The 22,029-nt window shown below is 40.5% G+C and overlaps 1 protein-coding gene across 6 annotated transcripts in view; it reads right to left on the reverse strand.

Moving 5' to 3' along the window:
• Positions 1-6,151: 6,151 nt before the first annotated feature.
• LOC122763017 (phospholipid-transporting ATPase IH-like) overlaps positions 6,152-22,029 on the reverse strand; it is a 37,322-nt gene continuing 21,444 nt past the window's right edge. For 2 of the 6 annotated variants that reach the window (XM_044018151.1, XM_044018141.1), the window contains 23 exons: positions 21,855-21,905; positions 21,696-21,760; positions 21,519-21,600; positions 21,249-21,399; positions 20,462-20,659; positions 20,206-20,379; positions 19,434-19,600; positions 18,141-18,212; positions 17,476-17,549; positions 17,265-17,368; positions 16,539-16,720; positions 16,004-16,237; positions 15,690-15,867; positions 15,496-15,598; positions 14,762-14,907; positions 14,384-14,443; positions 13,385-13,512; positions 13,148-13,283; positions 12,689-12,712; positions 10,933-10,998; positions 10,268-10,371; positions 10,013-10,178; positions 6,152-6,531 (listed from right to left, as the gene is read on the reverse strand). In XM_044018151.1, coding sequence (XP_043874086.1) covers positions 6,259-6,531; positions 10,013-10,178; positions 10,268-10,371; positions 10,933-10,998; positions 12,689-12,712; positions 13,148-13,283; positions 13,385-13,512; positions 14,384-14,443; positions 14,762-14,907; positions 15,496-15,598; positions 15,690-15,867; positions 16,004-16,237; positions 16,539-16,720; positions 17,265-17,368; positions 17,476-17,549; positions 18,141-18,212; positions 19,434-19,600; positions 20,206-20,379; positions 20,462-20,659; positions 21,249-21,399; positions 21,519-21,600; positions 21,696-21,760; positions 21,855-21,905 — 2,938 coding nt within the window. In that variant the 3' untranslated portion in view covers positions 6,152-6,258. Of the gene's footprint in view, positions 6,532-8,835; positions 8,953-10,012; positions 10,179-10,267; positions 10,372-10,932; positions 10,999-12,688; positions 12,713-13,147; positions 13,284-13,384; positions 13,513-14,383; positions 14,444-14,761; positions 14,908-15,495; positions 15,599-15,689; positions 15,868-16,003; positions 16,238-16,538; positions 16,721-17,264; positions 17,369-17,475; positions 17,550-18,140; positions 18,213-19,433; positions 19,601-20,205; positions 20,380-20,461; positions 20,660-21,248; positions 21,400-21,518; positions 21,601-21,695; positions 21,761-21,854; positions 21,906-22,029 lie in introns of all 6 variants that reach the window. The other 4 variants (XM_044018155.1, XM_044018156.1, XM_044018164.1 and 1 more) reach the window with 4 other exon arrangements.

Here is a 22,029-nt window from a genome sequence, read left to right on the forward strand (position 1 = left end):
GCAAGAGGCATGCTACTAGTAGAAGTGTTTTTGCATAAAATCTTTGCTTTAGCATGCAGTCATGGATCATGTAACTCATCGTTAGTTCTGTAGTGTGAGCCTTTTCATTCTCCCAGCTCAGTTATAGCCATGTTCTCCTCCTTCCTCGTTCCACCCACTCACTACGGCCATACTTTTACCAGCTCTGGAGCTGAGAAGGAGAGAACTGGACTTGAGCCCACTGAGCTGTTACCATTTCAGCAAGAGCTGCAAATCATTTAAAATCACTCCACAAACAGGATGTACACAGTTTCTACACATGCAGCTTAAACAGACCAAGCAGTCTCTAAATGAGACAATGCCCATGTATAAATGAATCAGAACAGAAGCATCAGAAACGATATGCAGGAGCAACACTGAGCCATTACTGTCTGGACTATAAAAAAGGTGCAGAAATACTGAACATTTGTTTTTAAAGGTCCAATTTCCAATAATTAGTGACATCTAATGGTGAAACTACAGATTGTAACAAACAGGGAACTACGGTGGCCTTCGCATGCCAGAAAGGATGTCATTATTCTGTCACGTTTCACCTCAAAATGAGAAACACTCTCTCTCTCTGGCTGGGTTGTCTGTTCGGTCTGCTGTACAAACATGGTGGCATAATATGGCAGCCATAAAGAAAGGCCCTTGCCTTCAACTATTTGTATTTTATTTTATTTTATTTATTATTCATCATGAATGTGCACTGCAGCTTGAAGTGATGTCACTAGCTGAAGATGACAGGTCTATGTTGAGTAAGCGGTTTACAGGTTTACAGAAGTGTGGCAGCAATAAAAAAGTAGGTCAAATTGTCTCACCATCTCTTCCCTCAACACCTTTTTCTAATCAAAGATAAATACTGTAAGTCATACTGAAGAAATGGGTCAGTGATGTATTGCACCACAACACAAATCAAGCTGCCGGCAGCCTCTTCTGACATCTGTGTGTAGATATAGGTGCAACCCAATTATTTTAAAACATTCCTTTTGAGATCAGCCCCATTCCTTATATTTTATCTTATGGGGTCAAATAATGCATGTTCCCACAGCAAGCACAGGCAGGTCATGTCACAATAACACCTGTGTGGGCTGAGGAAGATGCAGCACAGCATCCGCATCACATTCAACCCGGTCTGATTTCCTTTGCAGCTTATTGACATGATGCTGACATATTTAAGGAATCGACTGCAGTGTGTATGAGTGTGTGTGTCACCCACCTATGCTGTGGATTACGGTCCTCAGTCTCTCTAGCAGCTCCCCAAGGGCCATCTCCTCTGTCTTCATCCACAGAAGCATCCTCCAGAGGGACAGCGGAAGACCAGCTGTCCAGCCAACAGACACTGTCACAGGGAGAAGAGACAGCTTGCCTGATTTTACCTTAGCCGTGCTGCAAAAAGCAGATGTTGGTGATGAGGACAGGAGAGGGGACTGTCGCGGTGACAAGCCCAGTTGAGCAGAAGGCAAGGACGGGGATGCAGCAGGGTGAACTAACCCTGTATGTGACAGCCTGCCGGCAGTCTTGTTTGACACACAGATGCTGAAGGGAAGAGCAGAGAGAAGAGACAGGGGGTGTGTGCAGCTTAGAGGCGTCCGGGTGCTTGGTGAAAATTGACGCCTTCCAGGACAGGATGAGGAGAGGATGCAGCGGAGACTGATGAGGGAATGATGGTGAAGCTGCTGTCAGCTGCAGAGATGCAGCCTACACAGAGGGATGGATTCAGGACACAGGATGCCAGCGATGGAGACGCGGTGGATGTGGAGCAGGAGGCAGCCTCATCTACACATGCTTGCTTCAGCATCAGCACCACAGTTGATAGTGCATTCCTAGTCGACAGAGAGGGGGAGGGGAACTGAAGGTCAGCCGGTGCAGTTTCTCACCAACAACAATACAACAGTGACATCCAGTGTGAAGGAACGGTATAACAGCTGCGTCATGAAACATTCACTCCACTGCTGTATACTGCCATCGTGGTGGTGCATTGGCACCATGTGAAGACACACGCTTATGACAGAAATGTGTTGGCTTCTTTGTGGTAAATTTCCTCTTGCAATTGATCTGGGTCCTAAAAATGTTGAAATGAGGTTTAAGCATGTTTGATAACCCTCCTCATCACTTTCTATACTCTTAAAAAAGGTTACACAAGGACTTTGATGCCACACCATTTCTTTATTATACTGTATTATGCTATGATGTATTTCAGTGGTAGAGCGAGTCGTCTTTCAACACAAAGGTTGTAGTTCGATCCCCAGCTCCGCTAGTCTACATGCCGATGTGTCCTTGAGCAAAACACTTAACCCCACATTGCTCCTGACAGCTATGTCGGCAGCGTGTGAATGAAAATGAAAGATGAATGATGGAAAAATGCTGCACTGTACGATAGTGTGAGTGGATGATTGTGAATGGGTGAATGGCAAAACTGCAGTGTAAAGCAGCTTTGAGTGGTCACCAAGACTAGAAAAGAGCTATATAAATACAAACCATTTACCATTTTACAGTATATACCTATTATCTCATGTGCCTTGCCTTTTCTATGAATATTATTGCTGGCTATATGTTTCAGATTTGTTCTAATTAAATCATTAACTAGAGGCTCCTTTCCTTGAATAGTTAGGCTATAAAGCCTGAACCATTATGGACTACTACCATCATTGTTTCTGTACTGTATGTACAGTAACGCTCAGAACGACAACATGCTATAAGTCAAACATTTAATAAACATAACTGGAGGTATAAATGTTGGAGTTAGCGTTGCATTAGTGTCTCTGTCTAACAACCAATTGCAAGCAAACTGATTCAGAATCCAGTAGCAGGGGGTGGGAGGTGTTGTCAATAATGGATTCATAGTATATGAATATTAAAATAGATTGATTGATTTTAATAGCTTCCAAATCTAATATAACATTTAGTAGCCTACCACACTTTAATGATCAGGACACAACTTGTTTTTTTTTATTGGCTTTAGTTCTTTTTGTGTTTTTTCATTACTGTTTGTTATAAATGATGACGCAGCAGATGTGTCGCAAATCAGAAATATACACAACATGATCATAGGACAAGTCATTTTTACTCTTTTATTACAAGCAGAATGACAATACAGTGCTTTGCCCTCATTTGCTACAGACAGGCTGGCAAAAAAGTCAACGAGTGAACTTTGAAAATCTGTACCCCTCTCCCACTCCAATAAAAGTAATTTCTTAAAACCAGTTTAGTCGTATAAACAGTGCTGTCCTGAAGGTATGATATGAGGTGTGCTGCTGAGAGCACTGAAGTCGACGTCTCAGATCTTTGCCATGCTCAGGAGTGATGGGATGAGCACCTGCTGTTGTGCTGATGGATTTTAGAAAAGCAGTTTGACATTCTGATCAGCAGAAGAAGGCTGGTGTGATTGAAAACCCATTTAAACACAGAGGCTGAAACCTACCAACAGTTCATTCCATGTCAAGTTATTTGGTCACTTTTTTCTCTCTTTCTCTTATCGAATACAATCCTATTAGAAAAATAACTTGTGAGGAAGAGTGAACACTAACAAACCCCAGTGGAGAGACAACAGACCTTGTTTCTAGAAGGAAACTGATCTCTTATAGAACAAAGTGCAGTGTGTAGACCTATAGCTACATCTCTAATGAATCATATTATATATGTGTAGCTCTCATTTTGGTTACAAACTTAAAACACACATTCTAATAGCATTAAAATATAGTCTTCTCTCTGGAATACAAAAGTAGCAATCATGTTTCCCATGGACAAAACAAAAATGACAAGAGCTGTGGAGGACATACAACAACAACAATAATAATAATAATAATAATAATATTACTAAAAGATCTATGTGTGAAAAATGACTTGAACAATGTTTCCATCACGTCATTAAAGTACAGTGAGGTGGGAAACTGCACGACAAGCATCAAACGACTGAGGTCAGGATGTTGAGCTGCAGACACTTGTGGAGATTTGTGAGCTTTGAGTTGAGACAAATGCGGATCCAAAAAAGAAAATGATAATAATGGTGAAAAGCCATTATTAGACCTGTACATGTCTGCAGATGGTGACGTGTATGAAAATAAACTGTATAAATATACAAAAATGCTGCAGAGTCTGACATTCAAGATTTCCCAAGTCTGTCACTCACTTGCCATATGTAACACGACAGATATGCTTTGGACAAAGAGGAGTTCAGGTGTTAGAGATGCAGAAAAGCGCTTCATCCATAATGAGCTACAATCTTCAGCTGGAGGACATGATGGACAAATCAGTTCAACATTCTCACTGATTTGATTGTGACATCGCTGATTCAAGACTCCCTCCTACTTACAACAGACTTTATGATACACCACTTCTCACTGGAATACACGTATATCTACTGTTTTTGTTTTTTTTAACTTACATCCATACTTAAACAGTGACTGCCATCAATAACTTAACTAAAATATAGGGTGAAAAAAAAACAACTCATGAATGCAACACAAAGAAATAAAAGATCCCCTTGTACTTTAACTACATGAAATTAGCGTTCTTACATTAACTTTTGCATAACTACCAGAATGGCGACAAACACACAAGCACAACTTAAACGTAGCAAGTCATCCCAAGTAAAGACTGCTGCTGTTGCCTTAAATGGCCACAGGGAGGCAGGAGTGGGTACAGTGTACTCATTGTTAGGAGAAATAAAAAGTGAAATGCAATTCATTGGTGATGGACGTGAATATTCGGTTAGTGTATTTTTTTAAAAAAGTTGATCAGTCCACGCGACTATTCGTGGTTATTTTAAAAAGATACAAAACTGAAAAATCCGTTTCAATGAAGACCTTATTTACAATGCATATACTACCTCAAGGTGGCAGCGGCAGCAAGCATTTAGTATGTGGGCTGCCTGCGTGTTTGCGGAAATATCTGAGGTTTCTTGAATGCATCTCTATAGCTGCTCACCGTCACTTTCACAAGCTCTCATGCGCTGGAGTTTGTGGTTTGATTTTCTGGAGTGGAGAATTTCCCTGACAAAAACAAAAAGGTCTGATGTAGAAGCATTATTTAAAGCCTGTCTTGTAGGTTTATATGGAGCCCTGACAATTATCCAAGCAGTACTGAATATTAAACAGGTTATCCCATTGAATATTCAAATTGCATTTTTGCTTGAAATGCTCCAGCCCTAATATTCAGTAGCTTGGGATGAGTGACATCTGGGACGAAGGTGGACAAGGAGCAACTGAAGGGAGAACAGATCAACATGCAGCAGAGATCACACATGCTACAGTGGCAGATGAGAAGAAATGTGACACATTCATGAAGGGAACGCAAAGAAGAACAGGCACACTGCACCAGACATACTGTATACGTCCATGAAACCTGTTCATACTTGCACAAACATGGTTAAAATGACCTAGAAATATAATCCACTGAAAATCTATGAATTAAGGCAGAGTGGCTAGAATACTGCACATCCCACTTCAGATTTTCCTCACTTCTCTCTTCCAGCTGATGGGTGTTTGTATGTGTGTAAGGCTTACTAATACACTTCTCCTTTATTTATTATTATTATTATTTTTTAAATACACTTTTCTCCTTTGGCTCCTAGCCTGCTGCTGTGTGGTTACCTGTAAGGCAGAGGTGTGTCACATACAAACATACAGGAACAGGCTAATTCATGCACATACACGCACACACATGCACACACTCACACGCACGCACACCTAAAGGGCTGAGCTTGATGGCTTCCCCTTGGCCAGACCACATACTGCACATTTCAAAGCAAACACAAAATAAAGAGAAAAGAAAGAAATTACACAATCGTGAAGGAACAGGCAAGAATGTGAGACAGAAAGTCAGGACGAGGACTGTTGACATGCTGAGACTCGACAGTTCCACAGTGCAAGAAGTGATGCACCTCCACATGTGGTTCCCCTTTTTGTTCTTAGACTTTTTTCAGGAGAGAGTCTGAGTAAGAACTTGGGTGAGATAAAGACAGGGACTACACTGAAACACAAAGATGTTTGAGGATGAAGGGTCAGGGCAATAGTGTGTAAAGGGTGGACCACTCGGGTGTATCCCAGTAAATGCACATGGTGAACTCAGCATGGAGTCTCCATGCTTTTTGATGTATGTGAACATGTTTGTACTTTGTTCCTTGAAAAAAAAAAAAAAAAAAAAAAATCTTGGTCACATATCTTAGGATGTACTACATGCTGAGTGTTTGAGCCGACAGGAATCACAAACACATAACTTCCGAGTCTGCATTCATGTTCACACAGAGGTCTCCGGCCCTGGCGCGTAGTACGCGAATCCTGCCCCTGAGAGACGGAGCATGTAGGGGCTGAGGGAGCACAAATCTGACCCTCCTCCTTCGGTCAAATGGGCCAGCAGTTTCTGAGGCAGGGGATCAGACCTGCAGAGCGACAGAGTCTCTGCAGCACCAAGATGGAGGTGAGAGGAGTCTATTCTCGTGCCTTTGTAGGACCGACAAGAGGGACATGGAGTCGACTCAGCCGCGCCACCCTGCGTATGATTCTCATGACCCTGCAGAGAGAGGGAGCATGGGCGCATCGTCACTGGACAGTTAAGATCAGAGAGGAGGAAGTAAAACTACAGACACAAGCAGATTCAATCAAATAACTTTTGGATGAGGAAAAAAAGTGAGACAGCATGATGCACAAGATTGAAAAACAGCGTTATAGATGTTCATGATTAATGATTAATGCACTCATGCCATGGAACCTGGATCAAATTAACAGAAGAAACTGTAAAAACAAGTCAGAAAATACAGATTAAAACAGAAGAAACCCTCAGAAAACTCCCACCATGTCTACAGAAATGCTTTGGAAACAAACATGCTTCAGAAATGAACACTTGCAATTCCACCCTCCAACACTAGATGTCATTAGTGTACCTGGTACAGAATGAGCAGTTATGAATTTAATACTTGGCAAAGCTTTCTACTATACTATATGTATGTATATGTGTGTATATATATATATATACTATATATATATACATACACACATATACATTTAAGTGAAATTGTGTATGTACTGTATGTCCCCAGTGGGGTTTCAATTTGTATTCTCTTTCATATTGCTGATATTCTGGAGTATTTTATGGACTGCACTTTATATAAACACTGGCATTCATCTTATTCCTTTTCTTGGTAAGTGAGTGTGTTGAAGTTGATTGTATGTAATTTATTTTTTTTAGTTGCATAGTGCAAGAATCGAGTCATTTCCATTGTGATGACTGAAATTATTCATTTTGCATTTGCACCTTTTATATTCTTACTTTTTTTATGTATTGCTTTGCTTATTTTATTCCAAATGCATTTTTTTTAAATGTTTTAATCATTTAATCTTCTTGTTCTATTCTTATTATATTTTATATTGTATACAAAATATTGTATATTTTGTATTTGTCACTTGCTGACCTGCTATAACATTTTACCAGCGTGGGATCAATACAGTCTAATCTAATCTAATCTACACACAAATGGCTATGCTTTGTTCTTTTTTTATGTATAACCAAAAATAAATGAATATAATCCACTGTACTTACAGTCTCACAGGACTAAAACATGGACAGATCTCTAATAAAGACAAGGATATAATTTCTCATTTGGCTGCGTCACAGATCAAGTTAATTCCCATCCTACATGCAGTGAGAAGCACGGCAAACTTTGAAAACACTACTGCAGAGTTAATTGGATATTGTAATTCATGAAATGAGGTTTTAAGGAAGGGAAATTCTTGCCCATATATACACTCAGCTTCCACCACACCCCTAAAGCCTGCACCAAAGCACAACAGCATGTCGCCCCCCCCAAACCACACATGCACTCTGCACGGCAGCAGGAAGCATCATGGCAGCAGCATTTAGAACCTGACTCCCCACTGTCAATTCCCCTATGTGGGGTGTTACCATGGTGACCACAGCCCACCTAAGCGGGGACTCTAGGGTTTGCTGAGTGTTGAGTTCGTCATGGAGTCATAGGTCGTAGCTGCTTTTTCTCCACTGTCTCCCTCACAGGTCCTATCAGGGCAGAGCGGGTCCTGCTCAATGCCTCTCCTTCCAGCCACAGGGCCAGGGGCCACATGGCCCTCCGGGGCCCCCGCAGCTCTTACCTTCTGTGGATGATGTTAAAGGATAGGAGGTGATAATGGAATCTTGCCAGGTGTTTGTTTTGCATGGAGTAACATTCAGCTTGTGTCTCGAGCCAGTAGAGGAGACTTGAGTGCTCACCTGCTCCCAAAAGGCAGCTCAAGTTTCACAACTGTGCCATGATTGTGTGTATGAAAACTAAGAGCTGTGATAAAGAAACTGCAGATTATTAACAATTAATCAGCTTCTCTACCTCATTTCCTAATCTTTACGAATTTTATATAAAGCAGCAGAGCTTTTCTGCATGTGTGAAGAGGAGAAACCAAGTGAAATCAAGTGATTGTAAGAAATACTTATATTGGTGTAATAGACATGAGAAATTCAGCAAATCCACAAACCTTTGTCTCCTGGAAACACCTAGAATGACTTCATCCTATGCAACATTTTCAAAAACAGTACATGCCAAGGTGACAAAATTAAAAACATGAAGTAGTGCATGTAGCTCACTGTATACAGACAAACACATAGAATATGCACTGATAACGGCAATACATGGCACAAATAGGATGAATGTAACTGGCCTCACAGACCACACACTGTGGCATCTTCAAAAGCACCTGAGTGGTTAATATTATATTGGGTGAGGTGGTGAAACAGTGATATGAGGTATACAATGGGACATGCCATCATGCAAACAGAGAAGCGGGACTTAGAGAGAGAGAGAGAGAGAGTCACCTACTCTTCCTGCTCCTCTCTCTCGTCTTTCTGAGCCAATTAGAAACTCATTCTGCTGGAGGACTGAGAAAGCATGAAGATGGTGGACGGCTCCACAGTAAGGCACGGGCGAGTGGACTGCAGTTATCACGAAAGAGTGAGTGAGTGAGAGTCACAGTCACAGGAGCGATGGAGAGGGAGAGAGAAAGGAGTGGATGATGAAGAAGAGGATGAGAGAAGGAAAAAGGGAGGATGGTCGTGGTGGGGATAAGGCATTGAAGGGTGAATGAAAGGAAAAGGGAGGAACAATGGAGGATGGTGTGAATTTTAATTAGGGTGGTCCATTAAGGTGCAGCAGTGACAAGGGAGAAAACAGAAGAAAGAGCACAGGAAGAAGAAATCTGTCAGAACTGTCATTTTTGTTTTCATTCATTGCAAATCTTGCTTCATGGTAGTGTGGGTCAAAGCCACAGGAACAGGAAGTCACACTAAATCATAAGGATGCATAAAGCTTTTAGGGATTTTAATCAAACTTCATCAAAGACGTCATCTATGATTTACCAGAATTTTGTTAATTGCACCAGGTCATTACAGTTTCTCAACTGAAATGACCTGCCAGAAATGTCCAAAACACAAACATTTGATCTCTTAAACTGGAAAAGCTTAAATTTGTTACTGGTTAGTGACTTTTGCAAAGCATTTAGTTGACAATATAAGAAGTCGATACATAAAAAAAATGTAAAATATATAGACCATATATCAAAAGTGGATGTAGAGAGGATGCGAAACTACTGTTGTGAAGCCTCGAGATTTGTAATTCAGTCAGTTTTTGAAACTGGACGTCAACTGCAACAAAGCAACCGTTGGACACTGCAAGCCGCCAATCACGCTGATCATCTATTTTCCTCTAAATGGGAGCATAATTTACAAAATCTTCATCACATGCTATTGAAGAGATGAAACTAGCAATAGAGACCATCAACTCCTTAGGAAAATGTTAACTGATGTTACAAATCATGTGAGAATTAAGTCTTAATTAAGAATTCTTTTTTTTTGCAACAAGTGCTAACAATCCCCTGGTTGCTAGTCAATAAATAGTTCCTTTCTGGTTAGATGCACCCTCCAAACTGGAAGACTATGTCCACTTTTTATATACGGTCTATGGAGGGAATTTGTGAGTTTCAGTAGTTTCACCTACCTGTGCATTTTCAGTGGGTGTGGGACACATGGCCCTGCAGAGGACTTTCTTGATGACATCTGGCAACAAGCTGACTGTAATAAGTAGGATGATACTGAGCCAAGCTGGACCACTGGACAACATCTGCATGAAAACGTAGTACATCCTCTGGTAATTCAGGAAAGGCCTGGGGAGCAACGGGGGAGGGGATGAATGATTTTTCCAGAAATATAACAATCAACATTAAGATAAGAGTAAAAACAGAGAGTGTTATACCAAATGATGCCTCCCCAGAGAAGAGAGAAAATAACGTAGAAAAGAAGCGATCCCCAGGTGACAAAGTGATTGATCCAGGTCCAGTAGTGTGTGTCCAAGGCAAGCTGAAATAAACAAGAATACATACATAGCAAACACTCTCCCAGTCAATAAAATCATTGGACTCTGCCTTAAGGCGCTAACTGTTGTGTGGTCAATCATGTAACACAGTTAACAAGAACTTGTCCATGCGTATACTCATAGGCAAACATGCAATGGTAATGAACTCTCTCAAGGAGAAGGATTATGCAGTATAACATACACTCAACTACCACTTTATTAGGTACACCATTTATCTGCTAATTTAGTAGGGGTGAATGATTTTGGATAAAAAAAATAATAATTTTAAGTTGGGCTTCAGGTTAATATTCACTATGTTACAGTTTCAAAACAAACCTAACATGAAGTCTCTCCTTAACACCTGAACTAGTGCTGGGCAGTATGACCATAAAATTATCGTTTGATCGCTACAACAAAGGATTAGCATCTCTGACAGCACAACACATCAAAACGTGGGGCAGATGGACTACAGCAGCAGTAGACCACACTGGGTGCCACTCCTGCTACTTCATCAGGTGTCCTGTCCCCCCCAATCATTACTACATTCAAGACTCATGCTCACATACCTTGAGTGTAACAGTGAACACCAGCACAGTGAAGACAAGAGTCCCGAAGGTCCAGTTCCCGAACATCTATGAAGGGGAAGGTAGGAAGAAGAGGATTACAGGTTTGCATCAAACACACAACACTCACCTCATGGACATCCAGTGAACATCCTGTGTTAAACAATGTTTCCACGAGCAAAGAAATGAAGAGGACAGACATGTGCACATCACACCTACCATGGTACAAGTAATCTGTATCTGGAAAGAGATTAAGGCTACTAACGTCAAAGAATCATAAATGGTTTAGAATGACTTGTTAATTATGTTGCAAATACAAAATAAATGATTAATAATGTTATAGTACATTTGTGAAGAGCAGCAGTGATATGCTGCTTGCTAAATAGTGAGTCCATATGTTTGAACTGGCTACTTTTTGCCACTATATGAGATATACAGTATATCGATAGGAGAGAGACACTACACTGTAAATACACTCTAAAATAAAAATATCCACTGTTACATAAATACAGTTATCACCTTTCATTTCAGATAATATCTGGTTAATATCTTTGGTTTGTGTTGTTTAATGTTAAATGAAGGATATGTATGTGTGTTAGAAACAATAAAATTTCTCATGAATATGGCTGAATTATGCTAAAAGAAATTAATTGGATTTTTTATGTCAATTCCATGTATTTTTTAATCAATATATAATATTAAGTGTATTTCACAAATGTATCCAATATAATAAATATGATTATCACTGCAACAGCCTTTAAAAGTAATCACAGATACTCAAGATCAAGATATGACTATATCCAAAATCTAAGACCATATCTTGTCTCATGTCAGAATATAGACAAACTATTGATATACTGCCCAGTGCTAGTAACACATTAGCAAAACTATAGTATAGTGACATGTAAAAAACCATGTAATAAGTTGTCTATAACTCTTTATTACGCATTCATAAAGAATAATAACCTAATTCTAAACAATTTAGAAATCCTTTATTACGCTACTCTTGTTGTAAAATGTTACCATTTTCTATGTGTTTTCCTTTATGATCTGGAATATTTTAACTTCAGTTCTCAACATCTACATTTCCCATCATGTTGAAAGTCAACGGTGACAGTGAATAGAAAGAGGAGAGTTAGGAGGGAGAGAAATGTCACAGCTACATCTGGTTGTTGATGCCAGTATTTGTGTTAGAATATGTTCTTTCATGACTAATTTCACTTTTGAATGAGATCAATTATAAGAATTGCCTTTTCACACCTGACTTTTTGTATGTTTAAAGGATGAGACGAAGTAAACAATTCCAGCCTCCCAATGAATGCTGGGTGGAGCAGTGACATTAAAAACCAAACTAAGCCCCAAAACCCCAGAATTACAAAGAACAAACAAATGCAGACACATACAAATGCACACACGTATTAGACAGAAAGAACAAACAGATGTTGGATCTGTATCTATACAGTTACTCTGTTCACTATCACAACAAGAGACAGTAATAATGTGGGGGAACATCCAAAGCTATGTCAGTGGGGTTGTTAAGATCAGGTACAGTGCAGGATTCAGGGCTAATCTACAAAGATTAGGGGGAATAATGGAGGACTAGAGAAACTACACATTCAAATGAAAGCGCATGGATGATGCAAAGAGAGAAGTGATGAAAATGGATGAAACGGTCAAACTGAAAGATTAAACGGTACGACAGGAACTAAAGGAGCGTGAAAGACAGAGAGAGAGCTGACAGGGAGGGAGACAGGCTTACCATCTGTGTGTTGGTGGTCATAAGCTGGGGACGAAGGAAAAGAAAAAGAAGACGAAGAAAAAGAAGAGGAGAAGCAAAATAAAGAGAGAGGAAGCAGAGAGGGAGAGGGGAAGAAAAGAGAAAAGAATCAGGACAAAGGGTAAAATGAATTTCAGGATGTTTCAACTTAAAAAACAAGACCAAAGGCAATTGAAAACAGTTGACATGATACAAATCAACGATACAGAGAAAGATGCTATTGTGCTGTAGATATGAATGGAGATCCAATGTTGTTGACCTACAGGGAAGCCCCAGGACAGAAACCTTACAGTTACAGATCAGTCATCCCATAACACTTCCAACGGGGATGGATGAATGTACTTAAGACTGCACTTCCTTCATTTTTCATATAGAACACATTAAAGACCCCACACAAACGTTTCTGTTCCTTTCTCTCACTGCCTGCAAACACAGTCTCACCTGGCCATTGCTGGTGAAGGTGGTGTTGTCAAACAGGAAGTAGGCACCAAAGAAGAAGATAACAGCATCGAACACGCCCAGGCACGTCCAGTACAAGAAGACCGGCCAGCGAAGGAGGGAGTTCTTGGCTATGTCCCTGAGAAGGAAGGACAAGGAAGAAAGGTTTTGTAAAATTATTATAAACAGTCTTTTTTCACTTGTTTTTCTTTTTCTTTCTTTTCTTTTCTTCACCCTTACCTGTACAAGGAGGGCTCTCTCTTGAGCGTCTCCATTGTGACGTGCTGCTCAACCAGACTGTAGAGGAGGATTGGGAGTGAGGTGAAGCTGATGTTGTACAAAGTCAAGTAGGCCGTGTCATACAGTGGCTGCCAAGGGACAAATACAAAATAGACAGCATTCGTTATTTGACTTTTTGGCCACGCGACAGGCATTTGGATTTGTGCTTTCAAACCCGAACAAAGCTCAACACAATCACATTCTCCATCATTATTCAAGCTAATATTACACGAGTTTGTACGGTGTAAAACATAACAATTAATATAGTGTTGTGTTCAGGCACTGTCATGTAAATAACTCACCCTAGAATGTAACTAACATATATTAAAGATTCAATCAGTTTTATTCCTTAGAGCATCAACACGCTATGATGTCAAACTTGACACAAATCCAAATGTCTATGTCAACTTTAACAATTCATACATCAAAATATTCCAGCTACAATTAAAACATATATTGCTATTCATAATGTATTAAATATTTAACTGCTTCTGCAATTTGTCTCCCACAGGATATGAAGAGAGACGAACCAGGGATTATAAAGGTGACGCCAAACCAATAGATGGGAATTACAGACGTTGTATTCCAAAAGTGGGAGTTTTCAAATAAAAAAAGGGAAATAAAGACAAGAAGTACTCAGCATTCCAAACTGTATTAGGTTGAAAACTGTTGTATGGATCTGCCCCAATCAGGCTTGGAAAAGGACATATGTAGATATCAGAGCCCTTTAACTATAAACACCAGGCTGGTGAAAGCAGAGGTGGTGGACTGGAAAACCAATACAGTGAGCTAAAAGACCATAAGTGTTATTTAGAGTTGAGGGTGATTATTATCGGTGAAGTTGATGAGCATATAATTATCCAATTCATTGTTGACTAAAATAAATTGAAATATTGACAACATGTATTACAATAATTGAATACACAACATGTACATATTAGAGATATTGTAACCACTGACCTGTTGGGAGAACCCACAGAAGAACTGGTACAGGAACTGAGGAAAGATGAAACATACATTCTGGAAAAAAAACAACAACATGATGAGCTTCAGCTTATGACACATTTGAAGAATCTAAAAATGCTACTCTCTTGTGCTATAAGCTCACTGAGTGGGCCACAAAGAGTGGGCACTGGTTTCTGTGGAAGCCGCCCACACTGACCATCCTGCCCATTAATCCAGGAGAGAGAATGTCGCACCACGGATTCATTCGAGTCTAGTAATCTGACACAGTAGCTGCAAAATCTGGTCCTTTGTAACTCAGTGTTTCACTGGGAATTACGATAAAGTGATTAAAATGTGTGTGAGCCACTGGAGCACACAAAGCAAGTGTAGTACCTTGTAGAAGAAGTACTGAACAAGCTCAGCGATTCGAATGTAGTAGTAGTGGCCATGAACAAGCAAGATCTTTTTCAGGTGTTTAAACTTCGGGATGGCATAGTCACTGTTCCTCGCTGCCTGTCGGCCTTCTTTACCCATGATGCCTGAGGAAACAAATGAGGTTGTTCATTATAACCTGATCGGGAAAGTACAACAAAAATGAGCCAATACCAGAAGATTTGCCATTTGACCAGTGCCATATAGAGGTTTTGCAAGTGGAAATTCAAAGGGGATCTGCAACCACCACCTATTACCAGCTGCCAACCACACTGGTGTCCACTCATACTGTATGTGCCATATTTTATTCTCTATATCCAACGAAATCGGAATATAGTTTACAAAAGTCATCATGTTCTCCTAAATATATTGTTACTTCTGGCAAACTGGGAGACTACATCCGAGTTTTTTTAATTTTTCACCGTCTATGTTTAGAGCTTATCTGTACCATAATTAAATAGCTTGAAGCGAGTAATAAAATGACATTTTAACCTTTCTCAATATCGATGGCAGCAACATTTTATAAACAAATATCTGCAGAACGAATCTGTTCAAGTTCAAGTTTTTTAGGAGATTTTTGGCAGATACAACTTCAGTATGAGATTTAATATTCAACACAGGCTCTGATAGAAACAGTTTGACTCATGGAGTATTTAGCAAATTAGCACATAACCAGTAAAGTGAAATGAGCTCACCAATGCCCACATGTGCTTCCAAGATCATGCTGACATCATTTGCTCCATCGCCAATGGCAAGGGTTATGGGGTGCTCCTTCGAAGCTTTGATCAGCTTCACAATCTGTAGAAAACAAAAGCGTAAAATTCAGTCACTGCCACTGTTTGTCATGTAGGAAGCTGACTGGAGTACATGAGGAAAAATGCACTGTCACCTGTGCTTTCTGCAGTGGCGCCATGCGACAGCAAAGCACAGCACTACAGTTGCGACAGATCTCCAGGAAGATCTCTCTGTAGTTGCCGTGGACAGCAGCCTCCTGGTTTGGCTTTAACACAGCTGACAGTGTGGCTCCGTCGATGATCAGACCGAAGTCGAGGCAGTCTACGGACAACCTGGAGGAACATATCACACATTAGACAGAGGGAGGATTTGTGTGCTATTCTGTGGATTGTGTGCTAATTGGATTCACAGCATTGACCATGTGTCGGGATTAAATGCTGCAGATTCACACGAGAAAAGGTCTCATACCCAGAAATGGAGCGTTGTCTGAGAACAGTCCTGTTTAGTTCGAACAGAACATCGTGGAGACTCTGCTCCTCTGTGCGTTTCTTGGTCAGCTCCAGGATCTGAGTGCTTCGTCGGAACAGTTTGCTAGCGTAGCAGGTAGCCGCCGCCGTCTCCATCTTGTCCCCCGTCAGGACCCAGACTTTCATGCCAGCCTTGTGCAGGGACTCGATGGTATCTGCAGCTTTCTCCTGGAGCCTGTAGATCAATAAGTCGATCAGAGATTCAGCCTCTTGACACATAGGTTAAAGTATCCATCAATTACTAACTGGTGACAACCTATCAATGCACGGCCACTGCTCTCAATGCTCATCATCAGTTTATCTATTGGGGAGTTAAACTGTCAATCAGTCTGGATCAATAGTGATTCTTTACCTTTTCAGATGACAACAACATTTTAGTTTCATGGCATAGTGATAGATAAATAGAAATCTTTCACTGTACTAATGAACGATGAACAAATGAGTGTGCTTCTGCTTTTCTCTTTACAGTAACCAACCTGTCCTCCACTGCTGTGGCGCCCAGAAGCACAAAGTCCCTCTCGATGAAGTCATAGGCCTGCGCCAGCCTCTGCTCCCTGTCCTGCAGGGCCAGCTTGGCTTCAGTCAGGTGATGACAAGCCTCTTCATATTCTGATTCTGACAGCTTCCGATAGGCGACGCAGAGAGTCCGCAGCCCCTCCTGGTAGAGAAAGATGAATTATTTAAAAAACGGATTTCCTTGAATCAGGGACATTTTATAAAAAAAAAAAGAATTTAAATCGAAATCACTATTTGAAATGCAATTATCAAATCATTAACGGAGTAGTTTAATAATATAATGATGTTCTGTTTGTGTGCTTTACAATTTAGAATGTGTGCTATGCATAATGTCTGACCCAGTCACGGTTATTGGTAATTCATATTTCTAATTGCATTAAAAATACTCTGAAAAGTTCTTTCAAATTAAAGTTATCAAATTAATTGAAATTTCTGTTCATGGGATCATAATTTTAATTTTTCAGATACATTACACTATGAAACATATGTTTGCAAATCAAATCGCAAACACAATATCAGTTTTCCCCAAATTATCCAGCTGTAAAATATGGCTAAATGTATTTCGATTTCATTCATTCACATTTCATGAGGTAGAAACTGCTATGATACATTACGGCCATTTAACAGGCAAAATATCACTGAATTCTATTTGAGTCCAAACTGGTCTGACGTATCTTCATACTTACTACAGCATTCTGCTCTACTCGCGCTTTTACTTGTTCCACCTTCCCAGACACCACTCGAGGAAAAATTGATGAATCTGCACCCTTACAGAACAGCAGGTATTCTCCTGAGACCCCACAAACACAAAAACAATTCAATTATTTTTTTTAAACAAACAACAGAACCAGTGGAGTGTCCAACACTGGATTTATGAAATTCTGTTAGCCATCTTACCTGAGCTGGATTTGACTATGACGCTCATTCTCCTTCTGACAGAGTCAAAGTTCAACACATGGAGCAGCTGAAATCTGATGGAGAGCTGGCATTAGCAATGACAGGGTTCTCTGTGTTTTATATTCTACTTTACAGCTCATAACGTCTTTTATCGAGCATATTTGAGAAAAAACAGCATGTTTGTATACAGTCATACAAGCTTCAGATTCCCTATAAAGTGTAAAAAAAAAGGCAAGCCAGAGAATAATGTAGAACCTTTTGTCTTCCTATTGCAGCTTCACATTGATGGTTACACACACACACACACACACACACACACACACACACTACCGCAGCCCCCTGCTTCCTTAAAATAACTCACTATCGACAGGCCACTGCAGAGCGCGATGGAGAGGAGAGTATGAACACTTCATATGGATTAAAAACGTTTCCTCACTTTCCACACTAAACACTCTCTAATGGAATCTTGCTGCCTTTCAATCAGTAAGAGCATTTTGATCTGACTGAGCAGTTTCCGGAAAAAAAACCACAACTCTTTTGTGGCTGCAGTTTTTTAGGAACTCAATCCCTCCAGGCAGCTGATGTACAAAGCTGAACTGCCCACGACTGACTTGCTCCCGTTTTATTTCCTGCGGTGAACCACAATGGACTGTCAGCGAACCAACCTTTCAATTTCATCGTCTTTGTTGAGGATCTCCATGTAGTTGTCTTTCAGTCTCAGATAGGTGTAACCCAGCCTGGCAACAAGAGTGAGAGGAAAACATTGATTGGTTAAACTCTAAGAGAGAAAAATAATACTGCAATGAAAAAATGAAATCAAATAAAAACAAGAGTCTGTATTTGAGTGAGTGTGCTGATCAGGAAAGATCAATACAACCAAGTTAAACCAGCGTGAGTAATAGATCAGTGAATGTTTTAAATAATCAGAGCCTAAAAAACTGCACAGTGCAGTTAAGAATAATATATGGTTGCATTATACAACTCAAAAATGTCTCATGGTTTGAAAATATATCACTCAGAATCTCTCTGGCCAAAAACTGGCAATACCAAAAGGTTTTTGTAGAAAAAGCTGAGCCAGCCCAGGACCAACTTCTTTCTTTAACATTTCTATGACAGTCGAGACGCAGCACGAGATGCATCCGGATTTTCAGCGCGCTGGATATTTCTTCTGTTACACTGAAGTTAAAATGAAATAACGAGGGCCCTTTCACACACTGCGTCATTAACATATGTTCGTTTCAATGGAGACGCGCGTCAGAGGCAACATGAATGCAGTGAATGCTCTCAGCGTGTCTTTTGATTCTTGGGCTTTGGGAGAAGTAGGTCAAATTGGCCTTTGTCGACTCTGAAATAAACTCTGAACCCCATCATCCAGACAAAGCTCCAGAATGAGTTGGTAATGCAGAGGAACCCAGGCGCGGCTAAAAACGCATAGAACAGATTAGACGATGTAGTTTTCTAAAGGTGCCACTAAACCCTACAGAAAAAAAAAAGTAGTAGTAACCCGCACACACTTATCGATGATTCATTCAGTAAGGCTGCAGCAGCATACAAGGTATACAATACAGCCACTGAACATCAGTCTCTTATCAAATTGAGGGTGTAGGTGTAGGTGGTTTGGTTATATTTTTATTTTTATTGTCTTTTTGTTTTTGTTTTGCCTCTAATTCTTTAAAAATGGAAGTGTCAGAGATTTGAGCTCTTTTGAAATTCTTTTACATTTGAACTCAGGCTTCCTTCCATACTAGAAATCAGCTTTAATGGTGATGTCTAGTGTCCATGTCTGTATTTCTTTAACTGTATGGAGCTTTTCTATAAATTCATCCATAATATTTGGACATTTATGCAGCTGAACACTTATGCTAAATCACTCTCCTGGCCTCAGCCTGCCATTACTTGTGACACTTGCTAAAAGTGAGGATGAAGTGAGTAAGACTTGACCGTTTCACTGTGTTCACCTCTTCATTCCTTCCACTAAAGCCACTTCATCAGGTGATGAAGAGATGTAGAAGGATGTGGGTCTACCCTGATGGATGCCTCTCTTGATGCCGTCCACGGTCTCTTCCTCCTTCACCTGGACCGTGTGACACAGACACAGAGCCCGGAAAAACAGATCCTCGTGTTCCTACAGACACAGACAAACCAGTGCTGGCATTACTTCAGGTATATTTATGTAAGTTTTCCCCTTTCCCCAAGTTTCATATCATTTTGAGCATGACGTTTCTGAGCTATTGGCCATTTCGTTGGTATTTGAACCACTTTTCCCAAAATACAAAGCAGTAAAGCAGTATATCCATTAACTTTTTTTTCTAAAATGTTCTGTTCATTTAAGGTTTGGCAGTGACATCACAGCAAGAAGGTTGCTGGTTCATGACCCGCACCTTTCTGTGTGTGCGTGCATTTTCTCTGGGTTCTCCAGTTTCCAATTGAACACTGTAAATTGGTGAGTGTGTGAGTGAATGTTGTTCATCTCTATATCTTGGCCCTGTGATGAACTGGTGACCTGCCCAGGGTGTACTACCCTTTTGCCCTATGTCAGCTGGGATTGGCACCAGCAGGCCCACAAGTAATAGACAATGAATGAATGCATGGGACATCACGAGTGGACTTTTTCTTCTCAGAAGTTAGAAAAAAAATGCAAAATGACAGCAAAATAAATACTTGGAAATTTGGCCGAAAGTGTCTGAGTTCAGTTGCCAGGTTTGTTTTCAGGCTGGATATGTTACTTACTCTCCTGTATCCTCCAGGTGAGGAATCAATCATGTCTATACTGGAAGCAGCACTGAGGATTTGCCCGTTGCAGATAACATGTGGGATGTAGACGTTGCCGTCAACACAGCATTCAATAAACTCCATGTTGTTCTCAGTCAGAGTGCCAGTCTTATCGGTGAACACATACTCCACCTGAGAGAGAGGAAGGACAAGTGAGGACACTGCTACACAAAGTTTGCATTTTGTTAATGTGAGCATGGATGTGTCCACGAACCTGTCCCAGCTCTTCGTTCAGGTCGGACGTGTTGACCTGAGCTCCCTCACCCAGCTCTTCATCAAACATCTCCTCATCCCAGGTGATGAAATAGGAGCCAAGGAATTTCTGCATCTCCACCGTCACGTACATCGACACTGGGATGATGTAATTAAATAAGACCATGAAGGCGAGGAAATCAGTGAAAGCTCGGATGATCTGGAGGAAGAAAAAGAATATGTATGAATTAGTTGGAAATTTGAAAACTTGAAACTTTGAAAGGAAAAAAAAGGAAATTTCAATCCTTGCGTAGTCACTGCCACGGTGCAGTACTAGGAGCCACGTTTGAGGTGTCACACACACACACACACACAAAGCAAGAGCAAGATGAGATCAGCAATAATTTGCAATTACTATTGCTACACACCTACATTTACATAGAACTGGAGACTACAATGTACACAACAGTACATTGTGTATTCTCCCTCTGGTGTGTGTATTGCAAATTCAGGTTGCATGTGAACATAGTGTAGGTGTGCAGCCATTTAAAATTCTTGCTGATCTCGTCTCATACTCTTCGTGTGAGACCTTGTATGCAATGGGTGGCTAGGAGACTTAACATTTAGGGGGCTTTCAAAAACTTACATGCTAACACATAATAAAAATGCACTATTTACTTCAAATGGATTGAATTTCGCTCTCACCCTATAACCTCCCATTTTGTGGACCCAGAAAGCTCACCTATAAAACCTAGATGAACTACCCCTTTAATATTTGTTTCTTTAAAAGTTGAGGTTTATGTACAGACCATGTGCCGCTGACGCTCGTGCTCAGTTCTGTGGTTGTACCAGGGCTCATCTCGGTCAGGAGACCACTGCCAGGCGTATTTCAGGACAGTGTTGATCACAGCTTTACTGATCAAGATGCAGAGATACACTATCAGAAAGGCATTCATGGACCTGCAGAGAGAGAGAAACAGAGGAAAGTCATGGTCACAATCACAGCTCAGGAAACGAAACCACTTTACAAAGAACGACTCTACATTACGCAGTGAATGGAGTCTGAACATTAATCATACTTCTCTACTGCAGAGCGCTTTTGAGATTTAGACTGGTAATTAAGTGCCATCTTTGTCTCCATGCCTGTGAAGACTGCAACAGCTGAAGAGAGAGAGAGAAACCTCCGGGTTACCGAGACAAAAACGACAACAGCCTTTTGTTTCATTGCTAAGCAGCATGAATCTGTCTGACATTACCATAAATATGTTGTGTGTTCTTCAGTGTGGCTCCTCTGAGGAGTAAGTTCTCGGCTCCAAGCGGTCTGCAGGAATGAAACAATGATTGGCTGTGTCTATTTCAATAACACCACTAAAAGATATTACATTTTCAAAACAGTTATTATTTTAAGTGCTTACCTGGCCACAGGCTCTTCTCTGTCCTTGTAAATATTGATGCGTCCCACAAATCTGGAAAAGGTTACAGCCAACTCAAATCAGGACGGATGAATAAAGGAAGATGAATATGTACAAGATGGCAGTACAGTATGTGTGTAGGGCCAGGTCCACACTGGATGCGTGTGCGGTGTGTATC

Source organism: Solea senegalensis, linkage group LG2 (genome assembly GCF_019176455.1).
Source record: "Solea senegalensis isolate Sse05_10M linkage group LG2, IFAPA_SoseM_1, whole genome shotgun sequence".
Lineage (NCBI taxonomy): Eukaryota > Metazoa > Chordata > Actinopteri > Pleuronectiformes > Soleidae > Solea > Solea senegalensis.